The 23,079-nt window shown below is 38.8% G+C and overlaps 1 protein-coding gene across 3 annotated transcripts in view; it reads right to left on the bottom strand.

Annotated features, from left to right (window-relative positions):
* Positions 1-23,079, bottom strand: part of Pde7b (phosphodiesterase 7B) — a 294,246-nt gene that overhangs the window by 62,045 nt on the left and 209,122 nt on the right. For all 3 annotated transcript variants that reach the window (XM_013151103.3, XM_003468502.5, XM_005003139.4), the window contains one exon: positions 8,427-8,510. In XM_013151103.3, coding sequence (XP_013006557.1) covers positions 8,427-8,510 — 84 coding nt within the window. The remainder of the gene's footprint in view (positions 1-8,426; positions 8,511-23,079) is intronic.

The following is a 23,079-nucleotide window of genomic DNA, read 5'->3' as shown; positions in this document are numbered from 1 at the left end:
TCTACTACATGATGTCATCCAGGTTAGCAGAAGGCAACGCGTATTTTAAGTTCTTACTTTAGAAGGTAAAAGCTCTTTTAAAAATACAATTTTGCCTTGACAGATTGAGTTTTTTGGACAATTATTGGCAACCCTTTCTACTTTTGTAAGTACTGAAGCGTATTTAGCATGGCACTAAAAGTTGACCTCGCCATGAGGGGTCCTTTACTTCATGTAATCCACAGGCAGCTTTCCCTGATGTCCCAAGACACCAAAACAGAATTAATTATTCCCTTCTCTAACCCTTCTGAGTTATATGTGATGTATATATTTCTTGCACATGTATTATACTTGTATACTTGCACGTATTATTAAAGGTATATTATATAGAGTCTTTTCTGCTGGTGGCTCTGTATTCCCTCCAGGGCAGTGCTTTGATGAAGGTATCCTTTGTCTTTCATCTCTGGGTGTGACATGGCATGCTGCCTGTCTTAGGAGGTGCCCCACTGATGTTCACTGATGGAATGAATAGTGATGGGGAGTGAGTGACACATTTAGGACTCTTTAATTCTGCCTTCTGCAATGAAGTGGCATTTTGGTGGCTAACCATCCTACTGGCCTGGCACTTCCGCAGCTGAAGTGCTAGGGAACTGGCAGCCAGAAGCCCTTAGTGCACACCATGGAACACCATCCAGCTGAGCCAGAGAGCACCACAAACACAACCAGGGCTTTGCCTTTCTTCTACAGGAAGGTAAATATTGAACTTTGAAATTGTGGGGTGTTATGTTGGCACTCACAGGTGAGAGGTCTGAAGGAATCCCAGTTGATGCCTCCTTTCTCCACTTGGGGAGCACAAGATTTGAGCTGGGGTGGGATGGCTTCCTTTCACAAAGACTGCTTTCAGATTGCCCTGGACATTTCACTCAGGTCCTTTGCACTTTGCATGGTTCTTATGGGTGACACCACAGGCTACCTTTAAGAAGAATACTGAGAGACTGTCACCATCTGCTAAGAATTCTTTCTGAGGGCTGGGGATTTAGCTCAGCGGCATAAGCACCTGCCTAGCAAGTGTGTGGTCATGAGTTTGATCCCTGGTACCGATAAAAAAGAAAAAAAAAAACAAAAAATTTAAAAAAAAAAAGAATTCTTTTTGAGACAAGGGACTTTGTAGGCGAATTGCCTGGTATCTATAAGATGGGGCTATTGCTTAGAGTCAGATAGATTTTAACACCCTGGGTAGTTTTCTGTAGAAAGACCTTCAGGGAATGTATTTCATGTGTCAAAGAAAAATAGTTGCAGAGTGTAAATGTTTTAGATGGTAGATTTTTCAAAAGGCATTTGGGTATTTGTATTATTTCTTCATAAAAACAAAAATGTATATACGTGTTTTACTTCAGAAATAGTAAGCAAAGGGAAATATTTTTATAGTTCTATTAAAATGATCTAATTTTTGAGCAGCTGAAATAGTCCCACCTGGAGAGGCAAGCCTAGAGGAATAGGGTTTAAAGATCAAGATTAACAAATTAACAGGCAGGAAAAAGCCAAATAGCCAGTTAACCTAACTACTGCAAGGTCTGGGGGCTGGGTTGGAGCTCCAGGCTCTCTGTGCCAGCTGAAGTTTGTGCCCTGAAGTTTCCAGCTGAAATGTTGTCTTCTCTAACGCTCTTCAGTCCCTGGGAATGTTTTCTTTGTATGTCACTTCCTCTGCTGAGCGGGTGTGGAGATCACACTGTGTTGTTCTGAGATGGTTGCCAGGGGAACGTCTCAACCTAGTCATTATCTACTCAGGCTACTGATTACATTAAGTTGGGAGACAGAGCTGTGCAGGGGGCAGCAGGAGCTGCCTGCTCTCAGAGGATTGTAGCTCCTCCTCACCTGTGTCTCTGTGCATATTCTTCTCCACAATTTCTCTCCTGTTACCTCTCAACAAGCGTTAGTAAAAGAAATACATCCCAAGGAATTCAGCATTGGGATAACAGTGCTGTTATGTTTTCATTTCTTCTAGCCTCCAATTGTGTTTTAGCACCTTTTCTGGAATAAAAATAATTGCTACCCTTTTCTCTCACTTTTCTGTCCCTCCATGCTTGGGTGTAAAGGTAACTCTTTGTTAAAGGTCTGTGTTTCTTGTCTGCCACACGATGGTATTAGAACAGGATTTGCTACCTCATTTCCAGAGGAACTTCCAGAAATTAACATAGAGGCTGCTCTTCTAAATTGTGTGACACAGAAACATGAAATAAAACTGGCTTTTAATAAGCAGGTTTGTCTCATGCCTTTCTATTGACCTGGATGATCTCTTGTGATATTCTCTTCTATGTTTATTCTTGGGGTGCCTATGCTTTATTATTATTTTTAAAATTGACAAAAGTGTACATATTTATGGTATATGAGATGGGTATTTTAAATGTTGAATGACTGAATCAAGTAATTAACATGTGAATTATCTCACATTTATTTCTCTGTGGTAAGAGCACTTAAAATCTATTCTTGTAGCAATTTTCAAGTATGCTGTTCATTTATTATTTATTATAGTCATTATGTTGTACACAGTCTCTTGAACTTATTCTTGCATGTGATCTTTGGGAGGCATTGTACTGAAGTACCCTTTTGTGGGAAATCTTTATAAGCAGTTGACTCATACTTTGTTGTCTAAATCAAGACACGTCATGGGGAATGAAAGATTGCATTATTAGTACGTATGCCTGACAATAACTATAAACTAGGACTATGCCAAGTAAAGCAGATATATACTCATCTTATTGGTGGGCAACAGGTACAGGGTGGGGGAAATATACTTTGTTTCTCCCTCTTCCAAATACGAGAAAAAGGGACATCTCTTCCAGAAGAATGATTGTGCAACTGGAAATTATCGTTTTAATTGGAATTTTAAGTCTAGGCACGTAAGAGAGGTTCCTTTTTCTGTTCATATTTTTATCTGGTCTATACTTAATCAATATTGGACCCATGCTTGCAAGTAAAACAATGATACTAAGAAATGAAAGGAAAAAAAATGACACTAAGAAAGGAAAATAGATTTGGCTGCATGTAATCTGCGCAAATGTCATAAAACATGCCTAAATCTGAAATAAGGGTGGGCAACATTTTTCATGAAGGGCAAAGTAGTATTTCTGACTTTGTTGACCATGTGGTCTCCGTTGTGACTACTCTGTCACTGTGGTGTGAAACCAGCGCTAGATGACAGACATAGACCTAAAGGGGCACAGAAGTGTTTCACTAAAACTTTATTTACCCAAACATGCAGGGGTAGGAGGACAGATTTAGAGTACCTCCTCCTGTTCCAGCTATCTCTTTTCATATCTAGAGGCTTTGTTCTAAGGGAGGACAAGATATTTTTGATATTAATTGTCATCCCTGTCTGTGGTAACAGATTAGGGCTATGGCTAATGGACCTAATGGAGAACTGCAAAAGGCCTTATTATTTAATTCACATTTTTGCTTACACATTTTCCAGTAATTCAACAACACGATACATACAGGGGTATTTTAAATGGGAATGGTAGTTGTGTGGGTTTCACTAAGCATTTTAGAAGGAAGGTGGCAGGAAGGCAGATCTTGGAAATGCAGGCTACAGCACTTGGTTTTTCCTACAATATTGTCTTTTACTCTGGGAGAGAATAAACTGCAAACACTTGAGGAAAAGGTGACTTCAGTCTGTATCCATCCTTAGAAGAAATTGACTCAAAATTAAGGTAAAGTGATATGAAGAATCACTTTGGCATTTATATGTAGAATTGGAATCAGTGAGTAAATGGAAAATTTAGAACAACACCATATGTTTCCCATTGAGGCAGAAAGCACACATTAGTAATTCAGGCAAATCTCAACAAGGACATGAATGTGATTAAAGAGAATTAAATAGATGGTGGACTGTATAATGTAGGAGATGTGACGTATACAATATGTCTTATGTGACTATTTCACACAAGTATCCACATATCTCCTTCTTGCTACTTGGTGACAAGATGCTATAACTGCTAAATTAGGAAACTGGAGAATGATCATAGTGATATATGGATTCTAGTTTCAAATCACTGACAGATGCATGCAGGCATTAGAAAGATGGTAGATAGTTTAACAAATAAAGGAAAACCTCAGAGTTCTTCAGTCTGATCTGCACTGTCGAGTTAAATGCAGTAGAAGATTTACATTTGTAACTATTTTCTATAATCTTTTTGCAGAGATCCTTTAATCTACTCGGTAGCTTAACTATATAGCTACAGAGTGACTAATAACTATGAAGAGACTGCTCTTCAGGATCTTGCAACCTATTTAGGGACATCTTTTACATACCTAGGGAAAAAGTCAAGACCCCTCAGAAAATAATACAATGAAGGCAAATCAGTATTGTCTTAGCATATATTACAGATAAAGGGACATGGAGGAAAGAGTTATCCAGGATGGAGTGCTGAGAAAAATGGAAAGGGAATTTCAGGAGGGAGAGTCAACACAGTCATTCCATGGGTGGAGAGTGAAGAGCAATAGCTAGGGAGAAATATGGGAGGAGGGTAGGCAGCCTGGGGGGGGTGGCGGGACAGGAGGCTGCACTGAACGACGCCCCAGGCAGATCCTGGAGGATTCCCAAGAAGGGGTGACAGTACGGCAGCTGCTTAATAGAGGATATTTCACATGGTGACTGGGATGGTAATGAAATACTATCTGCAGCAAGTTTCTCTTTAGATTTTTTATATATTTTTGCAGTTTTTCCAGATTAAGGAAGTAAAAGAAGCAAATCATTTTTGAAAAATTCAAGTGTTTTTTACATTCAGAAGTGTGTGATGCAGACAATCAAATAGTACACACTTCCACCTACAAAGGTTACAGTTAGAGTGATGTGCTTAGTAATGTGGGATTAAATTAAAAAAAGAATCATTTGGAACCTGGAGTTATACAGATACATATCTCCTATTTTCCTAATTTGCTAATGGTTTATATTAGAAATCATAAAATAATACCTGCTATTTTTTTTTTTTTTTTGAGACAGAGTCTCCCTATGGAGCTCAGGCTGGCCTTGAACTCATGGTGATTCTCCTGCCTCAGATTCCAGGTGCTTGGATTATCGCTAGTGCCACCATACTGGGCTAACATCTGCTATTGAAAAGAGGCCTTTTGGCTACTTTTTCCCGCTGACTTTCAAAATATGATGCCACTAGAGAATTCTGATCTAATAAAATAGTGAACTGGGTCCTTGGCTCATCTATGTCATGCTTGGTGGACCATTTGGCTGGAACTAGAATCCATCTAGTGGAGACTGTGAAAGCGGTAGTTGAAACAGCCCATTTCAGGTCATGAGAAGGGGTCAGAGGCACCACTGGAGCCCCAACTGGCTGTGTGCAATATTGCTTTGGTCTAGAGGCTCAATTCTAAATTGTAAAAAGGATCTGTGGGGTAGGTGGGGAAGGTTGTGTCTAGTATAGAAACAGTTACTTCAAACTTCTGTGTCACTTAAAGAGCTAAAAATCTGAAATTACACATTGATATGAGAGGTTAAAGAGCCAGGAGAAATACAAATATATCTGTCTCCCCATTACTTGCCTTTCAAGGCTCAAGGATCAGAAATAGCAATTATAATTTCACCTAGTAATTTCCAGGGGTCAAGGTAAATCAAATTACCTTTGATCTGAACTAGTTTATGCCAAAGGAAAATAATACTCTGTGGATACAATCCAATACTTTGAAATTTATAGATGGGCAGTGATATGAGAACCAAACACTGAAAACCTTGGAGCACAGTGTGAAATGTATCCATGGTCCCCAGCCACCACCACCCACCACAAGCCCAAGGTGAAGGATGATTATGATAGGAGATATGAAATCTAGAGGGATGACTGGTCCCTGGTTTGAGTTACCAATGAAACATAAGAGAATTCTGAATCAATGTTTGAATAAAGTTCCAAGAGAAGGGTAAGAATGGAAGGAAGCATAGAAATAAGAGCATTTCTGGGGTAACGAGAAGGTAAGAAACCTCTTGTGCAATAAAAGAATTTCATGATGAAGAATTTGACTGGGAATGCAAGAACAGATCTCAGGGGCTTGGATTAGACAAGGAAAGGAGAATTAGGTAATGGCGCAACTGTAGATCAGTTTCCCTGTGAGGTTTTAAAAATAGAATAGAATCCCATCTACTCTAGTCTTGGACGAAGGTAGAAAGAATGAACTGAGAAATGAAAATAATAGCTTTCTTGTACACTGTTTCAGTCTTACTAAGATTTACATCGTTAATGCCAATGTCCAGTGGGGACTGAGCAACTGATGGCAAAGAAAGAGCATAACAGAAATGAGGCAGAGAGGTTGCTTATAATCTCTAATATAGATGGCCTTGATATACTAAATTAAAAAAAAAAAGAGAACCACAGGTGGAGTAGATCAGGAGGCAGGGTCCACTGAGATACTATTTATAGGAAATATAATTAACATGAAAAAGAGTACATGGACTGAAAATCAAACATGAGAAAACAATGCTCTATGTGACAGGGAACCAGAGAGTAATAGGGGCAATGAGACCAGTATTTGTGGATAGGTTGGAAAGTCAGGCTTTAATAGGTAAAGGAATACAATTAGAGATCAAATCTAGGAGAGACAAGGTTCAGAAACACTTAGGTAAATAGCAGGTTGCTCCCCCCACCGCCAATTTAAAACCAAGGGTTTTTTGGTGAGACCCAAAAATTCACAGTGCACCCTGGGGAAGTGAAAGGGGAGGGAGAGTCTTAAAAAAGATGGAAAAAGACATTGTTAATAGTGTACCAGGATTTAAAACCCACATTACTTGCACCACTCTGTTTAGACAGATTTTATTCTTTTTTTGATAGATTTTATTCTGTCCCAGCTTGTCTATTTGCATTAGATTTGAGGGCACAGACAGCTATCCCCAAAATACCACGATATAGCACAGTACTCATCTTTAATTTTCTATTATCTTAATCTGGAGCCCTGTATGACTTATATTGTTTTATCATGACTGATCTTAGTTAAATCTGGTTTTTTTGATTGCTGTTTGGTATCGACAGATTTTATTCAAAACTGATATGATTGATAGTATCAAGTCTGAGAGTATAGGCAACTACACTGAAGAGGACAAGACTCTACAATACACATTTGATAACTGCCTGTTTTTGAAGATTTATACTATATACAAAGTTGTGTTTTTATTAATACTGTTATGTACTGATATATTCAATTATACTATGTCTGATGATACAGCCAATTCTATTGACGATAACAAGAGACAACACAGGAACTATGGTAGAACTCCTTGTACAATGGTCTTACATGTCTTTTTCGTTTCATGTGTTTATAGGAATATGTTTTCTCCTTCTAATACAGAAAAGATAAAAGTACATGTTAAGACTCATGCATGTGTAGAATCTATTAACAGTTTATGAGAACTGTTCTTATGACACATGATGAAATGAACAGATACTTTGAAGAAAAAGAGACACTAAAGTACGCAGTACTGATCCTGGAGTGTCATAATGTAAAACCCAGCAATCGTATTATTCTTTGTTCAGAGTGATATTAGCCTGCTTGGGTTTGTTCAACCTTAACATAATTGAAGATGTGGATAACTGCATATATGTTTAAGTGTATAGGACTGATAATCATATTTCCAAGTTTTTGTTGGATATAGTTGAACAGAACTGGCTGCAGTCTCACTGTTTGAATCCCCACTTTATATGCTCCACTTTAGTATCTTGAATAACTATTTGTAAGAGGACAATCTATAATCGTCAACTAGTGATTTCTTACTGTTTATTTTTTTCTTTGAAAGTATGTATTATTTCTACCCATTTTCTGTTTTGTTTAGTCTTTCTTTAAATAAAAAAAAAGACCCTACAGTACTCAGTGCTGATCCCAGAGTGTCATGATGTGAAATCCAGCAATACTATTATTCTTTGTTCAGAATGACTTTAGCCTGCTTTAATTTGTTTAATTTCAACATAAATGAAGATATGGATAACTGCATGTATGTTTAACTGTATAGGATTGACAATCATATTACTAAGTTTTTGTTGGATAGTTGAACAGAACTGTTTGCAGTCTCGCTGTTTGAATTCCCACTTTATATGTTCCATTTTTATATCTTGAACAACTATTTGTAAAAGGACAGTATGTAAACATTAACTAGTGATAATGTATGTATTATTTCTACCCATTTTCTGTTTTGTTTAGTCTTTCATTAAATAAAATTAAAACAAAACCAAACCAAACAACAGTGGGGACTGAGCCCTCACTAAGGCCCTGAAGGATAGCACAGGGGCCAGAATCACTTCACCAGTGAGGAAATGGAGAGACAAAAAGGTTCAAGCTCAGCTGGGGATGGAGGAAGGCAGGCAGGTGTCGAAAGATTTTGAAGTTTGGAGGGAAATGCGGATTGTTTTTTCGTTTTGAAGAAAACGATTGCGCCTTTCTAGGTACACTTGATTACTCACTGTTAAGGAGGCGGAAGTCAATGAATGGGTAGGAGCCGCGGCGTTCAGCAGGAGCCCCCGTCTGACCCCTTAGTCGTACATCTCCTGGAAAACACAAAATCCAAACAAACGTTTGAAGACGTTGCCAAGTGTATTCACTTTTCCTTTGTAAATCCTGTGAACCAGTTGTCAACGGAACCAAAACCAGATGTCATGAAGGAGATGATTCCCTTACCCTACTTCGGAGAGCGCTAGGTGGGAAGGGATGTTTAGTTAGTGCTGAGTGTAATGGGCTGGGACGCGCTGACACAGGAACCACTCCTGACTTTCACCTGGTCTGTGAAGATGACAGCAACCTGCAAAATTTTCATTGCTTTTGTGCTTCTCAGGGTCATAAAGACAAGCATCCAAACTTGGAAGGAAAAATGGTGTTTGGGGATTGTAGCTCACAGTGTCACTGTTTGCAGTGATTTCATTTTCAGACCGGTGACCACCCTCCTTTTCCCAAGGCCTTGTCACTGATGTGTCTTAAGATCTGTTTTCAGGCCAACTGAGCTCCAGGTAATTTAGCCTCAGAGCCAACCTTGTACCTATGATGCCTGGAGAGTTCCTAGAATTTATAGTATTTATTTATTTGCAGGCTTCTTTTAATAACGACCCTCCTCTCTCTCTCTCTCTCTCTCTCTCTCTCTCTCTCTCTCTCTCTCTCTCTCTCTGTTCTGCCTTGCCAATCAAAGAAAGTGATGAAATAGATTGGAAAGTGCACGGGCTTTAGAATAGAGCAGAATTAGGACAAATATGGCTCAGACACTTGTTATCTGGGCGATCTTGGGAAATTTATTTTTCTCAGCTTCAGGTGCCTCCTTTATAAAATGAAAATGACTTGCTTCAAGATGCCGTTGTCAGAGTATAATGAGAAACCTTGCTGCCTGGCAATAAATGCTGTTTCAGTCCTTCTCAACTCCTGCACAGCGGGGACTGTGTACATTATAGTATCTGCATTTCTCCCTAGTGCTTTGTGTGGCATTGGGAACGTCGTAGAATTGAAGTGAATGTTTTTTGTTGACAGGAACAAAAGACTAGATTTTCCAGTTATTATTATTTGGAATTAGGGAAGGGGAGAAACACAAGAGAACTAATGTGCTTCTGGAGGAACCATATTTGGAAAGGTTTTAATTCCAGGAGCATTAATTCCAGGTGCAATGGAGCACTTCCCCTAAACCACTCTCTCTCAGAGCTGACAGAGCTCCGGGACCTTAGCTTGGAGCTGAGATGGGGGACAGTATTCTCTCTTTGCAACTCCTGGTGGAATCCTCATCTGCTGCAAGCCATGCTATTGACAGTGCTTAAGATGCCCTTCACAGATGGGTCTTGCATTCCTTTGGATTATAAAGTACAAGCTGTAAGTTCTTGGAGAGTTTTATACTGTACATTTATTAAGTTTTGTAGAGTCTGAAATGGTATTGTGATATTGATATCCAAAATGTTACAATTTGTGGAATAAAAAGAAATGGATTGATTAAGAAGATTAAAAAGAGATTAAAGTGAGAGGAGGAAGGAAGAGATAAAAAGTACATTTAAAATATGAATAGAAAAATATGAATAGAATCTGTTATCAAAGAAGAGAATCCTGTTAGCTGTGGTAAGTGTTTGGAGTGGGTGGTCAGTGGTTGAAGGAAAGCCATCCAAGATAGTTGAAACCTTTCCTCCTTGTAGTTTTCTTGAGCACCTTATGGTTAGAATGCTCCAGAGTTTACAAAGCACTTTCAAAAACATCACAGTGGATTTATTGTTGGGTTTTCTCTCACTGGATGCTCACAATGTCTTGAGAAGAAAGGTCCTATTATTTTCCTTATTTTGTAAGCGAGAAAATTGTGACTCAGGGAAGAATAGCTCAAAGACCACTGTTCTTCCTAGGGCCCCAGCAAAGGACTCCAGCCCATTAAAAACACTCAGAAAAAGCTACTGACTCTCTGCGAGCTTCCTGAGTTAATGGTGTGTTAAGCTTATAATGATTAGGAGTGGAGTTAAATTCAGGTTGTTAGATATCATAGGCTCCGCTCTCTTCTCCATGCCTTTGGTGTCTACTTTATGGAGTATATAGATGCTTTTTGCAACTTGAAACAAAACAACAACAGAATAAAATTTAGGACCCAACCCCTCCATGGCAGCATGCTAACATGATAAAACAAATTCAGTGCTGATGGCAAATGAGTTTCTATTTTATATATATAATGGCAAGCTAGGCTTATACTTTTAAAACTTATGCCTAGGTGAAAATGCTTGGTCAGTGAAGCTGGCCTTGTGTGTTTGTGACCCATTGCTATAATCTCTTAGGTTTCTTTCAGGAGCCTTGAGTTTGTCCTTTGGTAGTCACTTCTCTTTTAGTATTCCCTTCTTAGCACTGTCGAAAAGTAGCTTTTGACTTTGTAGCCATGAGGGTTACCATCTTCTCATAAAAGATCTACGGAATACTGGTGTAGGTTTTAGAGACTGTCACAAGATTTATTCCTGTTGTCCATCTGAGAGTGTGAGGCAGACAGGCCCATCATCAGGAGGGATTCAGATTTAAGACACAGGAGAGATAGCACTGCAGGGCAGAATGGCTGGGGTGGGGCAGGAGCACAAGATCAGGAGGGCACCTAGGACTCAGGAATCCTTTCCTGTACTGAAGACCAGCATTGGGTCCTATTGAATAATCTTGGACAAACCAATAACTACTATGAGATCTAGTTTTCTAATATTTAAATTGTGTTTTTATAGCAATTTTACCCACTTCACAGTGTTGATGCAAGAAAATTCTAATACATATGAAAAACAGAATTAACATTTATTGAATACTTATCTTGTGCTGAGCATCTTATATGAATTATCTCATATTGTCAATCTAATAATCTGATGTAGATACTATTAAATTTATTAGACAGTTTCATAATTGAGAAAATTAAAGCCAATGGAAATTTGGTAATTTATCCAAACTCACAGGAGCTAGTGAGAGGTTATGCTTAAATTCAGTACCAATTCCAAACTCATGCTAATGTCTCTGATGTTATCAACAAAAGATTTCATAGCTAAGCATTAGTTTTTTTCTTTCCCAATGTATGTTCTGATTGCTATTTACCAATAAACAAAGATATAGTTATCACGATTCCTAAAAACTGAATACCAAGGGAGCTTATTGCCTTGATGAATTAAAAATTCAGTGCAATAGATTTATTCAAAGAATACTGCAGTGGGAAGGGCTATATGAATAAGATAATTGAATCCTGTTCTGGATCAGCAAGGCATCTATTACTTTCAAGTACAAAATGGAAAGCAATTATTAAAAATATTATTCAACAGAGCTGAAATTAGCTGGCAATTAACTTAAGTTCTTAATGACACAGAATTTTCATTATGCACTTCAGATTTGGGGAAAAAGAAACAACCATCAAGCAAGTTGATAACAAGAATACCTAAATAAGCAAGACACACGAATCAATAGCAACAACCAACAGCAAAATCATACATGGAGGTTTCAGCGTCAGTGCTTACAGAGTCATTAACTATGATTGCATTCTTAGAAGTGCATTATTCATAAACTTCATGAAAGCTCATAGGGGTAGTAAATAATTATTTTTAAAATGGATTAAATTATGTTAAAAATTACTAGTAAGGCAGGAGGCAGCATGACTGTAAGTGAACCAACTGCATTTTAGAAATTTTCAGCATGAAAAAAGTTAAGATACAAGCAAATCAAATTTTCGGTAACTTGGACATTCTGTTTAATTTGAAGCTCTAATGTAGTAAGATGAAAGCTGCGAGCCTATATTTTTCATACAGCGAGTTCTTTTCTTTCTCCTTACTTCTCTGAGCTCCTGCTGATGCTAAATTGCCTCAGTGTACTGGTGAGAAGAGAATCAACTCAGGAACGACTGACCTTGGAGCAGGCCAGTCGGCCCTTGTCCGAAGGACTGCAGAAGTGGTGTCCTGCTGAGATGCTTTTACTGGCCCCTGGCCCCCAGCCTCCAACAATCATCTATTTACCTAAGGCCTTATATCCAAGTTAAACAATTATTTTGACTATTCATTAAGCTCTTGTTTAACCTCAGCAGGTTTTTTTTTTTCCTGGCAAGGGAAAGGTGCTGTGGAAGCCGGGGAGGAAGCGTTGACAGCTCAGAGTCATGTCCTCAGTCTGTTCTCATTGTGTTCCAAGAGGAAACAAACAGCAAGGGAATTCTTATTTTTGAAAGGCTGCTGCTCTTTTGCTTCTTCAGGCTGAAAACATAACATGTTGTCCTTGGTACTGAAGGCTGCAAACACAGGCAGGGAGCTGAGCTGATTGGCTCCGGGAGTCAGACCTGGAGACAGTCCCTCGCCCTCCCCGGGGATGTGGCTCCGGATGGACCTCTTGCCCACTTGGCCCCTTGCACAGTGTCTGTTTAATAAAAGCTTGTGCTGGGGAGCAGACATTTATGTGGCCTCTTATGTAACTGGCAAAGAGGGTGGAGGCTCTGACAGTGATGACAACTTACAGTGGCTGAAACATGGGCCATATGATGAGAACCAGACTCTGGTCCTAATCATGGGGTGTCGAGGTCATTTCAGGGTGGAGAGTAGGTCTCAGACAGGGGCAGAGCAGTAGCTACTGTGCTTCTGTTGCATCTGAGAGGCCTGAAGAGGACGCTGCTGAAGTTCTTGATATAAAAGGGTTGTGGGGGGATGGAATGGGGACTCAGAGGTGGTGTCCCTAATGAACAAAGAGAAAGAGGTGGGACAGTATCAGGAATAGGAAATCACAGAACAGCGGAATACGGTGGCGAAGGAGAAGCTCTGTGGTAGGGCTTCCTAGGCACATTTTTATTCTAGTCACTGCCACCTCTTGCAAAATGGAAACAGAGGCAACCAGATTCCCAAATCTCCAACTTGAACTTTTACCAACCTGCACTGCTTCAACTGTGGGTTTTATTTAGATGACTATTCTCAAAATTAGTTACGAGAATGATTTCTCCTAGGATGTTTGTCTAGTCTAACAAAGGGGAAGAAGGCTGAGCAATTTCATAGATTTATGAAATAGTACAAGCAGCTAGTTTAGAGTATTCAGGCAGAGATTATGTTCTGAGTGCCATGACCTTCCATGAGAGACTTCCATGAGAGACACCCAAAGCTCCCTTGTGGAAGTTTAACTTTCCACATTCTTGCGTGAGGCCAGTCCAGTCTATCATGAGGGCTATGTGTTGAGTCAGTCCCTTGATTGGTCTGTTTTACTAGTTGTATCTCCTGGGCTGCTGTTGAGCGAGCTTTGTATGTAGGAAAAAGAGAAATGAAGTTATCCAGAAACCACATTTTTGGCAAAAGGAATAAAATAAAGTTTTCTCAGTGCATGAAAAAGTTCTTTCTTCTCTTTTTAAAAATCTTGATCTTTATATCAAAACCAGAAAAAAATGTATTTTTTTCTCCCTAGCAGTACTTTTCTATTTTGCAACTTTTGCTTAGGGTTCTTAGACACAATGTGACAAATGTATGTTTTGGGATTTGAATTGTGGAAGAGCAAACCTTTAAACAGTGGTGCTTTATTTTCCAAAGCAGGTGAGGCAGGCTTTACCTCAGACTACAGCACCAGAAGCTGTCTTCATTCTTCAGCTTGATAGTGTTTCAGGGGGAGAACGAGAACAAGGAACTTAATAAAAAAGAACACAGGAACTTAATAAAAAAGATATTGAACAAGAAGCAGCAGGAATGCCTAAGGAGAATTCCAAGAAGCTGTAAAAGAACTTAAAAGAACACAAAGAACAGATCATCTTACAAAAGAGTGAGAGGGAGAATAAAAATCTCAGGAGATACCCGAGGGACAATAGAGCCTGGGTCTGCCCTCACTAAGAAAACCCCTGGGAAGGCTTGCACACCACTGTCTTGCATCTGGGATAATACCTTTAATCTCAGAATCTCTCCAAGGCAAAATTTGTTTGTGTTTTAATACACACACACATATACATATACTTAGCATGGTGCCCTGTTCCTGTTCTCAGCATGCAGATGGCCATTTTGGATTCTTCCATCTCTCACTGGGATTCTTCCATTCTAATCCTGTAAGCCTACATAATAAATCCCTTGTGTAATTATACACATATTTTATATTGATTTCATTCTTTTGTTACTGTTATGGTATTCTGAGGTCCCCACCCACCCTCATGACATTATTTAGGAGGATTTCCTAAGTGTCAGGTACCAGTTGAAGGGTTTCATATGTCTGAGCTCTTCTAGGCTTCAGAAATCCATCCTGGACAGCTTGCACTGGGATGGTTTGGGAGCCGTTGCCCTCTACCACCTACACAAGTTCAGCGTCTCCATTTTTCAGAGCCGTTACCCATGGTTTCCTTTGATCTTCCAGGCTGGGCATGTCAAGGTTAATAATACTGAATGTGAAACCTGTGTGTATCATGGTGCTTCATCAAAGCAGCAGAAGAAGGCTGAGAGAACCTGTGCTGTGGATGATGGCTTGGAAACCACGAGCACCTGCTGGTGCGGATTAGGTGGCAAGGAAATGTAGGTTACACTGGAAATATGCGTAGCTTGTAGGTTAGTAGAACTTTTAGGCCAGTTCCAGGGCAGATTCATGGAAGTATTTTAGGCTAATTTAGTTCATTTCAACAAATGACTATGCAAAACATTATATAAAATATTGGAAAGTAGATGAGGAAATGTTGGAAAGTAAGGAGAAAAAGGATCCATAAGAGGTACATAAGATAGCCTCTATACCGTCCAGAAGAGACTTCTAGACTACAGTAAACATAGTGTACAGGAGAAAATAACCTGATGAGGACTTCTGGAAGAACATGGCAGATAGATAACAGCAGCTACAGAGGCTCTCTGAGATAGCCAGCTTAGATTCCAGGAATGATGCAGTGTGGGGAGTCCTAAGCAGGGGGAGATATACCCTGCCAACCCAGGAATGAACTAAGCTGAGAGAAACCAACTAGAAATACAATCCACGTGCTACAACTGGAACAGCTAAAGTCTCAGTGCCAAAGCTGGAACCCGCACCTCTGGAAACCATGGCTTGAATTTCCTGCCACCGCTGCTGCATCTGAATCGGCACAGCAGGGATAGAGACACGAAAGCTCTGAGAGTGGGAATCAGTGAACCAAACTGAGACCAGAGCTAGCGGGGAGCCCTGCACCGACCTGTGGTGAGTGAAATGAATGGGAACCCTTCCACAGAGTATGAGGCTCAGGACATTCTGGGACTGGGCAGACTAGCCAGAACAGGATGCTGCAGTGACTTCAGTCACATATTCCCCTCTCAAGTGGGATTGGTGGGGAGTGCTTGACCTGGGTGACACCATGGACTAAGACCCGGCAGGCTAGCCCAAACCAGGTCCCTGTGCCTCGCAGTACATCCTAATGCAGTGAGGCCTTCAGCAGGTTGACTGACCTGGAGGGACGGGCCCAGCATAGGCTGCCCAGGTCTGTGTCTCCCTAGTACACTGCAGTGGGCAGGAACACCTAGTCGGCGCAATTCAAACAAACTGTAACCGACTAAGAAAGAATCTGGGCCTCCTATATATGCTTATATGGCAGGAACAAAAAGTATGGGAAGAGGGAACAACAAGAAGGGTCCTCAGTCCCCAATCCTGAGAACACTGACCCAGGAAAGATAAATGCAAAGGAGAATGAGGACAGAAAACATGCAATATCAGACATGGCACCAATAGACATAAAGCGATATCACCGGGACCTCATAGATGAGTTCAAAATTGAAGTATTTAACCAAGTAAAGCAAGATATAAGTAGAATAGTTAAAGAAATGCTAAGCACCTCCCAAGAAAAAATAGATGGTGGAAAGGAAGAACAGAAAAAAAGGGGAAAATTATTTGATGGAGAAAATAGAGAAAACGTAGAATACATGAAGCAGGTTCAAAGAGATTACCAGGAAACTAAAAACTCTATCGAAAGCTGGCATAACAGCTTGAAAGAAACTAAGGATAGATTATTTGAATTGGAGGACAGATTTGTAATGTGGGAGCATGAAAGGAAAAAACTTCTAAAGAGTAACAAGGAAACAAGCAGTAAAAATGCAAAGGCTAGAAGATGATAAGAGGATCTATAACTTAAGCATTAAGAATGTAAAGGAAAAAGCAAGGATACAAACAAATGAACTGCAAAGGCTATTCACAGAAATAATCAAGGAGAACTTCCTTAATATGGGAAAAGGTAATGATATTCAGATCTATGAGGCATACAGGACCCCAGCCACCTACAACCCAAACAGAACTACACCCAGGCATATAATAATCAAAATTCCAGAAATCCAACATAAGAACACAATATTAAAAGCCATCAGAGACAAGAAACAGATCACTTACAAGGGAACACCCATCAGAATTACAGCAGACTTCTTGGCACAAACCATCAAATCACAAAGAGCATGTGGCGAAATAATTCAAGCTTTGAAAGACAATAACCTCCAGCCAAGATTGGTATATCCTGCACAACTGTCCCTAGAAATTAATGGAGAAACAAGGTGCTTCCAGGATAAAGAGGAACCAGGGGAGTTTGCAAGCACCAAATCAACTCTACAGAGAATACTGCAGGACATTCTAAAAGAGAAAAATATCAAGATTCCAGAAACAGTGGCAGAGAGACCACAATGAATAGAGCAGAAAGCGAAATGAAGAAGATAAACTGACAACTAATGACAGAAAAAGAGCTCAACATAAATGAGGCAGAGAAAGTTGGATGGTATGAACAGCTATTTTGGAGAAAACAAGACATCATAATAGCTAGTGCTGATTTAATATCATCTTGTTTTGCTTTTGTTCTTCTGTCTCCATCGGTCTTGACATGTTGTATCTTATTGGATTTTAGTATATATGATAATATAAACAAAAACTTTATAGACAAGGAGATTATACAGAAACCATTGTTCATTTTCTGTTAGTTGGTTCTAAATACCCTGTAATACTGTCATTCCCTTGAATGGTTTTACATTGTCTTGATATATTTGATGCTACAGTATACAAAGTTACACTCAAAGGTTTCAAGGAAAGAGACACTATGGTAACTACTTTTATGTCGGGATATCTTGTGGTGAAACACTATTTTGCTTAAATGGTTATGTTCTGACCTGTGCTGTTTTGTTGTTATATCCTCTTTTATCTCAATCTCCTATTTTATTATTTATTTTTTTTATTTTTATCTTTTTAATTAAGGGAAAAATCAATAAAAAAAGGCAGGATATATTATAGTAACCCACTTTGATTTCCTATTAACTTGATTTGAAGCCCTGTATTGCTCTCCCCATCTTGTTTTGACTGATTTTACTCTATTCTGTTTTGCTCAATAGTACCAAGTTTGAGAGTATAGGCAACAACTGTGAAAACAATAAGATTCACTATGATGCCCATTCTGGTTTGACTATTATCTTCTTTTGAAGTCCTGTAATGTCTCCAATGTTTTGGTTTTATTGGTTTTGTTATTTACTATTTTGTTCAATTTTTATTATAACTGATGATATAGGCAATTCTTTTTAAGATAACAAGAGGCACTATGGTAACCATTGTTGATCACCTTGTATTCTGTTTTTACATTATGTACTATGTCCATCCTTTTGATTTGACTGACTCTGCTTTGTTATGTCACATTTGGTTTTATTCTCGTCAAAAAAAGGAATAAGAACTGTGGGAGTAATAAAACCTAAAATGTGTAATTGTCATTGTAAAAAAGAGAGGAAAAGAAAGTGCTCTAAAGGATATAACTGCATGTATATTTAAGCGTATAAGATAGATAACTATATTACTGAGTTTTTGTTGGATCACTGAACAGAACTGTTTGCAGTCTCATTGTTTGAATGTCCATTTTGTATGCTTTAATTTTGTAATTTGAACAACTATTTCTAAGATGACAATATGTAATCTATTAACTAGTGATTTCCTACTGTTTTTTTTGAAATTCTGTATAACTTGTACACTTTTTCTATTTTTTTCTTTTTCTCCTTAAATAACATTTAAAAAAAAAAAAGAAAAGAAAAAAAAAAGAAAATAACTTAATGCCGGAATATGTAGACTATCTGGAATATTTCTGGCTCTGCAGTATTGTGAGATTTTATGATTTTATATGGTTAAAAATCTTGGGAACATTTGCATTTAAAACAACTTCCTATTAGCCCTGTAAAGTGTTTCAGTAAAGTAAAATATTTGCTGTTCAATATTAAAATTAAATACAATTTTTCAATTTAAAATGCTTTCTTGTTTTAGAATAGTGATTGAAGCTATAGTTCGTATTCTTAACGCAAGCCTTTAATAACCAGATTTCTGTAAATACAGGCGAACAATTTAACAATCATATTTTCAGAAGTAACTTGCAACTTTTAGAGAAGAGATGTCTTTTGGTATTTGATGTGTTTTAGCCTTCTGGAAAAAAATATATATAGAGAGAGATGGGGCAGAAGAAAGAGAAAAGAAAGAGCTCAAGAGAATAAAAGAGGGAAAGAAAGCAGTCTACAAAGAAAATTGGCATACAGAGGAATTATTCAAGTACTGGGGTGAGGAGAGGCAGATGTCAAGGGTAACTGTAGATTTTCTACCTTGTATAACTGAATGATTGATTGTGCTAATCACAGAAAAAGAATTTTAAAGAGAAGTGATTCCATATAAATGATATTGATGGTGCATGAATTTGTGGCAGGCGAGTACATTGATGAGGAAACGTGGCAACAGTCTTGGCCTCATGGAGCTTACTGTCTTATGGAGGTGACAGCATAGAGCCATCCTTTGCATAAACATAATAGTTGTGATCTTGACCAGTGGAGCAGAAGAGAGATATGCTGTGCTGTGAAAGTTGCGAAGACTTTACTCTGCTAGGGAGGCTGTTACGAGCTTCCTTTAAGAATTGCATTTGAGCTGAGATCTGGGAAATGAGTAGGAGTTAACGAAGGTGAATGCACGACCCGTTTTGCCCTATAGAGTCCTAACTTATGCTTATTGTCTACTTTAACTAGTAATAGTGTCCCCTTTCACACCCGAAAGTATTCCTATTTGAACACATAGTACATGAACATTCTTAATGCACTTTTAGGCAAAAAGAGTTCCCCATCCAAGGTCCTGTGGCAAAAGAATGGCATATCTGAGATGCTGCAACAAAGCCCAGGGTGTCAAAGCAAGGAAAACAAAGTGAATGGGGCGGGGCATAGTGCAAAGTGGGCCAGTTCTTAGGACTTCGTGGGATTGGCTGAGGAATATGAATTTAGTCCAAGAGGATTAGAAAGTCAGGGAATGATTTTAATGGAAAAGCGATGTGTTCAGATGTGCACACTGAAAAACAATTTTTGGATACAATACAGAGAATGGATCAAAGGGAACAAGGATGCCCGGTTAGATCACTGTAATAGTCTATGTGAGAAAAGACAGTAGTTTTGAGAAAGGAGGTGCTGGTGAACAGAAGCGAGGCAATTTTAGAGATGTTCACTTGGTAGCTTTGCTACAATGTGGTGAGGAATCAAATATGAGGACCGAAGGAAAGTGACATATCAAGAATGATTCTTAGATTTTTTGTTTGCATCGCTAAGTGATTACATAATCATAGAAAAAGGGAGTTTTAGAGAGAATGAGCTTTAACAGGCGGGGGGAGGGGTAACCCATGCCTTTACCTTTGGTTGTGTTGAGTGTGCTGTTGAGACTTTAAAGAAAAATGTCAAGTAGGCAGTTGGACATATGGCCCTGGGACTCAGTGAGAATGTTTTGCATGTAGATATAAATGTGTAAAGAAAGCAAGCTATGTGTGTATGTGAAGCTGTCCAGGAAGTGGAGTGACAAAGGAATGGGGCTACCATCCAGACCTAACAACATCTAAAGTCTTGCTGGAAAAAAGGAGGAGTCTCTAAAGAAGAAAGGACAGCCACAACGATGGGAAGACAGTTAGAACTTGTTGCATTGTGGAGGTGAGCGCTTCAAGAGGGAAGAAATGATTTCCCCATAGACTTTGCTGAAAATTCAGGTGCAGTGATTGAAAAGCTCATGGTATTTAGTTGAATGGCTACAGTAACACAGAAGTAGAATCCCTTGCACATCATGTGGAGTTGAGAAAGTTTCATAAAAAGCTGATGCTAAGTGGATCTTGAACTGCGAAGTAACATTTTAAAAAGTAGCACTTTCTAGAATTACTTGTAATTGGTCCAAATATGATGAATGAAATGATGGCATTTTAAAGAAAAATATAGTGCCAATCTTCAGAAAAGTAGTAATCCCTAGTGGGGTAAAACATAATTTGAAAATTTCTCTAAGGGTAGAACAGTCCAGGTCATAAAAACGCCTGCAAGTTTTTGTAGAATATAGTGATGTCCGAACAACTGTCTTAACAACTTCCCATACTTAAATATGCTTCAGAAAAAAAGCCATCTAATGGCAATCATTGCCAAGAAAAGTAATCACTGGGAAGGAAAAGATGGGCGCATCAATGAAAACAGATATAATTAGTAGGGTAAAATGGTAACCAAGTCCCTATATTGCTGAATAATTTCTTGTTTTGTTCTGAACTTTGGCTAATTGGAGAGAAGTGTTTTTATGTATTGTTTGTTTTCATGTGCTTCTGGACTTCCTGATTCTGGCCGGGAATGAGAACAAACTTGCCAAAATACTGCAAGAAGAGATGTTGCTGATCACGGATAGGAAATATTCCAAGTCCCAGGAGATGCTCTGTTCTTAGGAGACTTCTACACTGAGTCTGCTGTCCTGAGAAGGACAGCGAGGCCACCGCAGGCAGGGCTAGTGCCTGTTCAGCACCAGGAAGCATTTGGGAGTTCTTCATTCCAGCCATCAGTGACAACACAGCACTTGGGATTCTTTTAACCTCCAAGTGTTTTTGTTTGTTTTTCAGAAGAGAAACAGATGGCAAAACCTAGACTTGGTAGGGAAAGTCTTGAATTTATTTGATTCTATCTATGTCATGGAATTGGTTGATATGTTGTTATTAAAAGCAGTGACATGTTTCTATAGTAATAGCTAACACTTACTGAGCTGTTAGGGTCTGCTAGGGGATGTCTGAAGCACTTTCCAAGAATTAACTGATTTAATCCTCATAATTCCCTTAGACAAGTACTATTACTAGTACTATCCTCTGAGAGACAGAAATGCTGAATCACTTTGCCGATAACATGAATGATGAGTGTGAAACTAGACTTCAAACCAAGGTGCCTGGCTCCACAACCCATGCCCTTAATTTAATGTGATACAACCCTTGTTCAGAGATGTCTTGGCCTGAAGTGACAGAGGTACACTATTGTTAAGGGAGAATGGGTATTATATAGTATTTAAAACTGCATGATGAAGGAAATAAATCAATAGCAGGAAAAGCTACTTATTACCTTTATGACCTTGCTGAGTCTTACCTGTTCTAGATGTCATTAAATTTTCTGTTTTGTTAAGTAACTACAGTAATGTCTGCTGCTTATGCACCACAGAAAGTAGGAAGCAAGTGAAATCAAGTGAATAAAAATACTTAACCAATCTCATTGTAATAAAGTTATTTTTTTCAAGAATAGGGTAATTTACTGGAGAAAAGGAATGGGGAACAGGAGTAGCTCCTGAGAGACAGGAGTCCAAAATGGGTTGTCAACAAGCCCACCTCTCAAAGGAAGTTTTATAGAACAAAATCATGAGGCGGGCATAGTGTGGATTAAAATTATGATCAACCAATAAGGTTATCTGTATAATCTGTAATTATAATAAAGGTTTAGTATCAAGAACATTCTTCTTGATATTTCCATATAAATACTAAACATGTATAACACCTATATAAATTTTATATAGTTTTATTGAACTTTTATAAAATATTGATGTGGCAGTGTAAAAATGGGTTTAATGGGTTTTTGATATACAATTATTTTTTTATATACAATGTATTAAGGAGAGTGTTCTAGTCAAGTGTATTGGGGAAACATGAGCATTTAATAAAATAAATCTTTTTTTAAAACACTAAGATGTCCCACATGCTTCAGTAGTGTATACTACTTGGATACTGTGCATATCCAAGCAAGTGAGAGCATACAGCATTCCCTACACACGTTTGTCCAAGAAACAAGTATCTTCCAAAATGAATGGTTTGGGGAAAATAATAGGGCATATACTGTTGTCTATGAAGCACGTGTGAATGTATGTGTGCATGTGTGTGTGCGTGTACATGTGTGTGTGTGTATATGTCATGCTTAGATCAAAACCTTAGCACTGCAAGGAGCTTAGTGACCTCAATCTCCACTTATCTGGTACCTTCACCCCTTGCATCCTTGTCCTCTATGACTGAATTTATGCTTCTGGTTTTAATGGGGGGAGGCTCTGCTATAAACCAATAAGATGTATATTTATTTATTTCTCAAGCATATTTTTGAGTGTCTACTTTGTGTCAGGCCCTGTTGTAGACTCTGGAAATACAGCAACCAAGAAAGCAAAACACATCTGTCCATGTGAGGTTGAAATCCTAGGAATCTAGGAGAAGACTGACCATCAATCAGATCAGTACTACAAGGAAGTAATGTAAGTGGTATGAGATGAAATAGAGCAAAGAAGGATGGGAGAGTGCAGAGTGGATTGCAATGTGCTTGGGATGAGGAGAGCCACAATTTATAGAGGGCAGGGCCTGGAAAGGCCACCCGAGGTGACTTGGAGCAAAGACTTGAGTAAAGGGTGGGTGAGCAGTGAAAATAC

This window comes from Cavia porcellus, unplaced genomic scaffold (genome assembly GCF_034190915.1).
Source record: "Cavia porcellus strain 051 isolate PalLab524CR breed Dunkin Hartley unplaced genomic scaffold, mCavPor4.1 scaffold_22, whole genome shotgun sequence".
NCBI lineage: Eukaryota > Metazoa > Chordata > Mammalia > Rodentia > Caviidae > Cavia > Cavia porcellus.
Note: the sequence above shows the minus strand (reverse complement) of the source record. Positions and strands in the feature narration are given on the sequence as shown.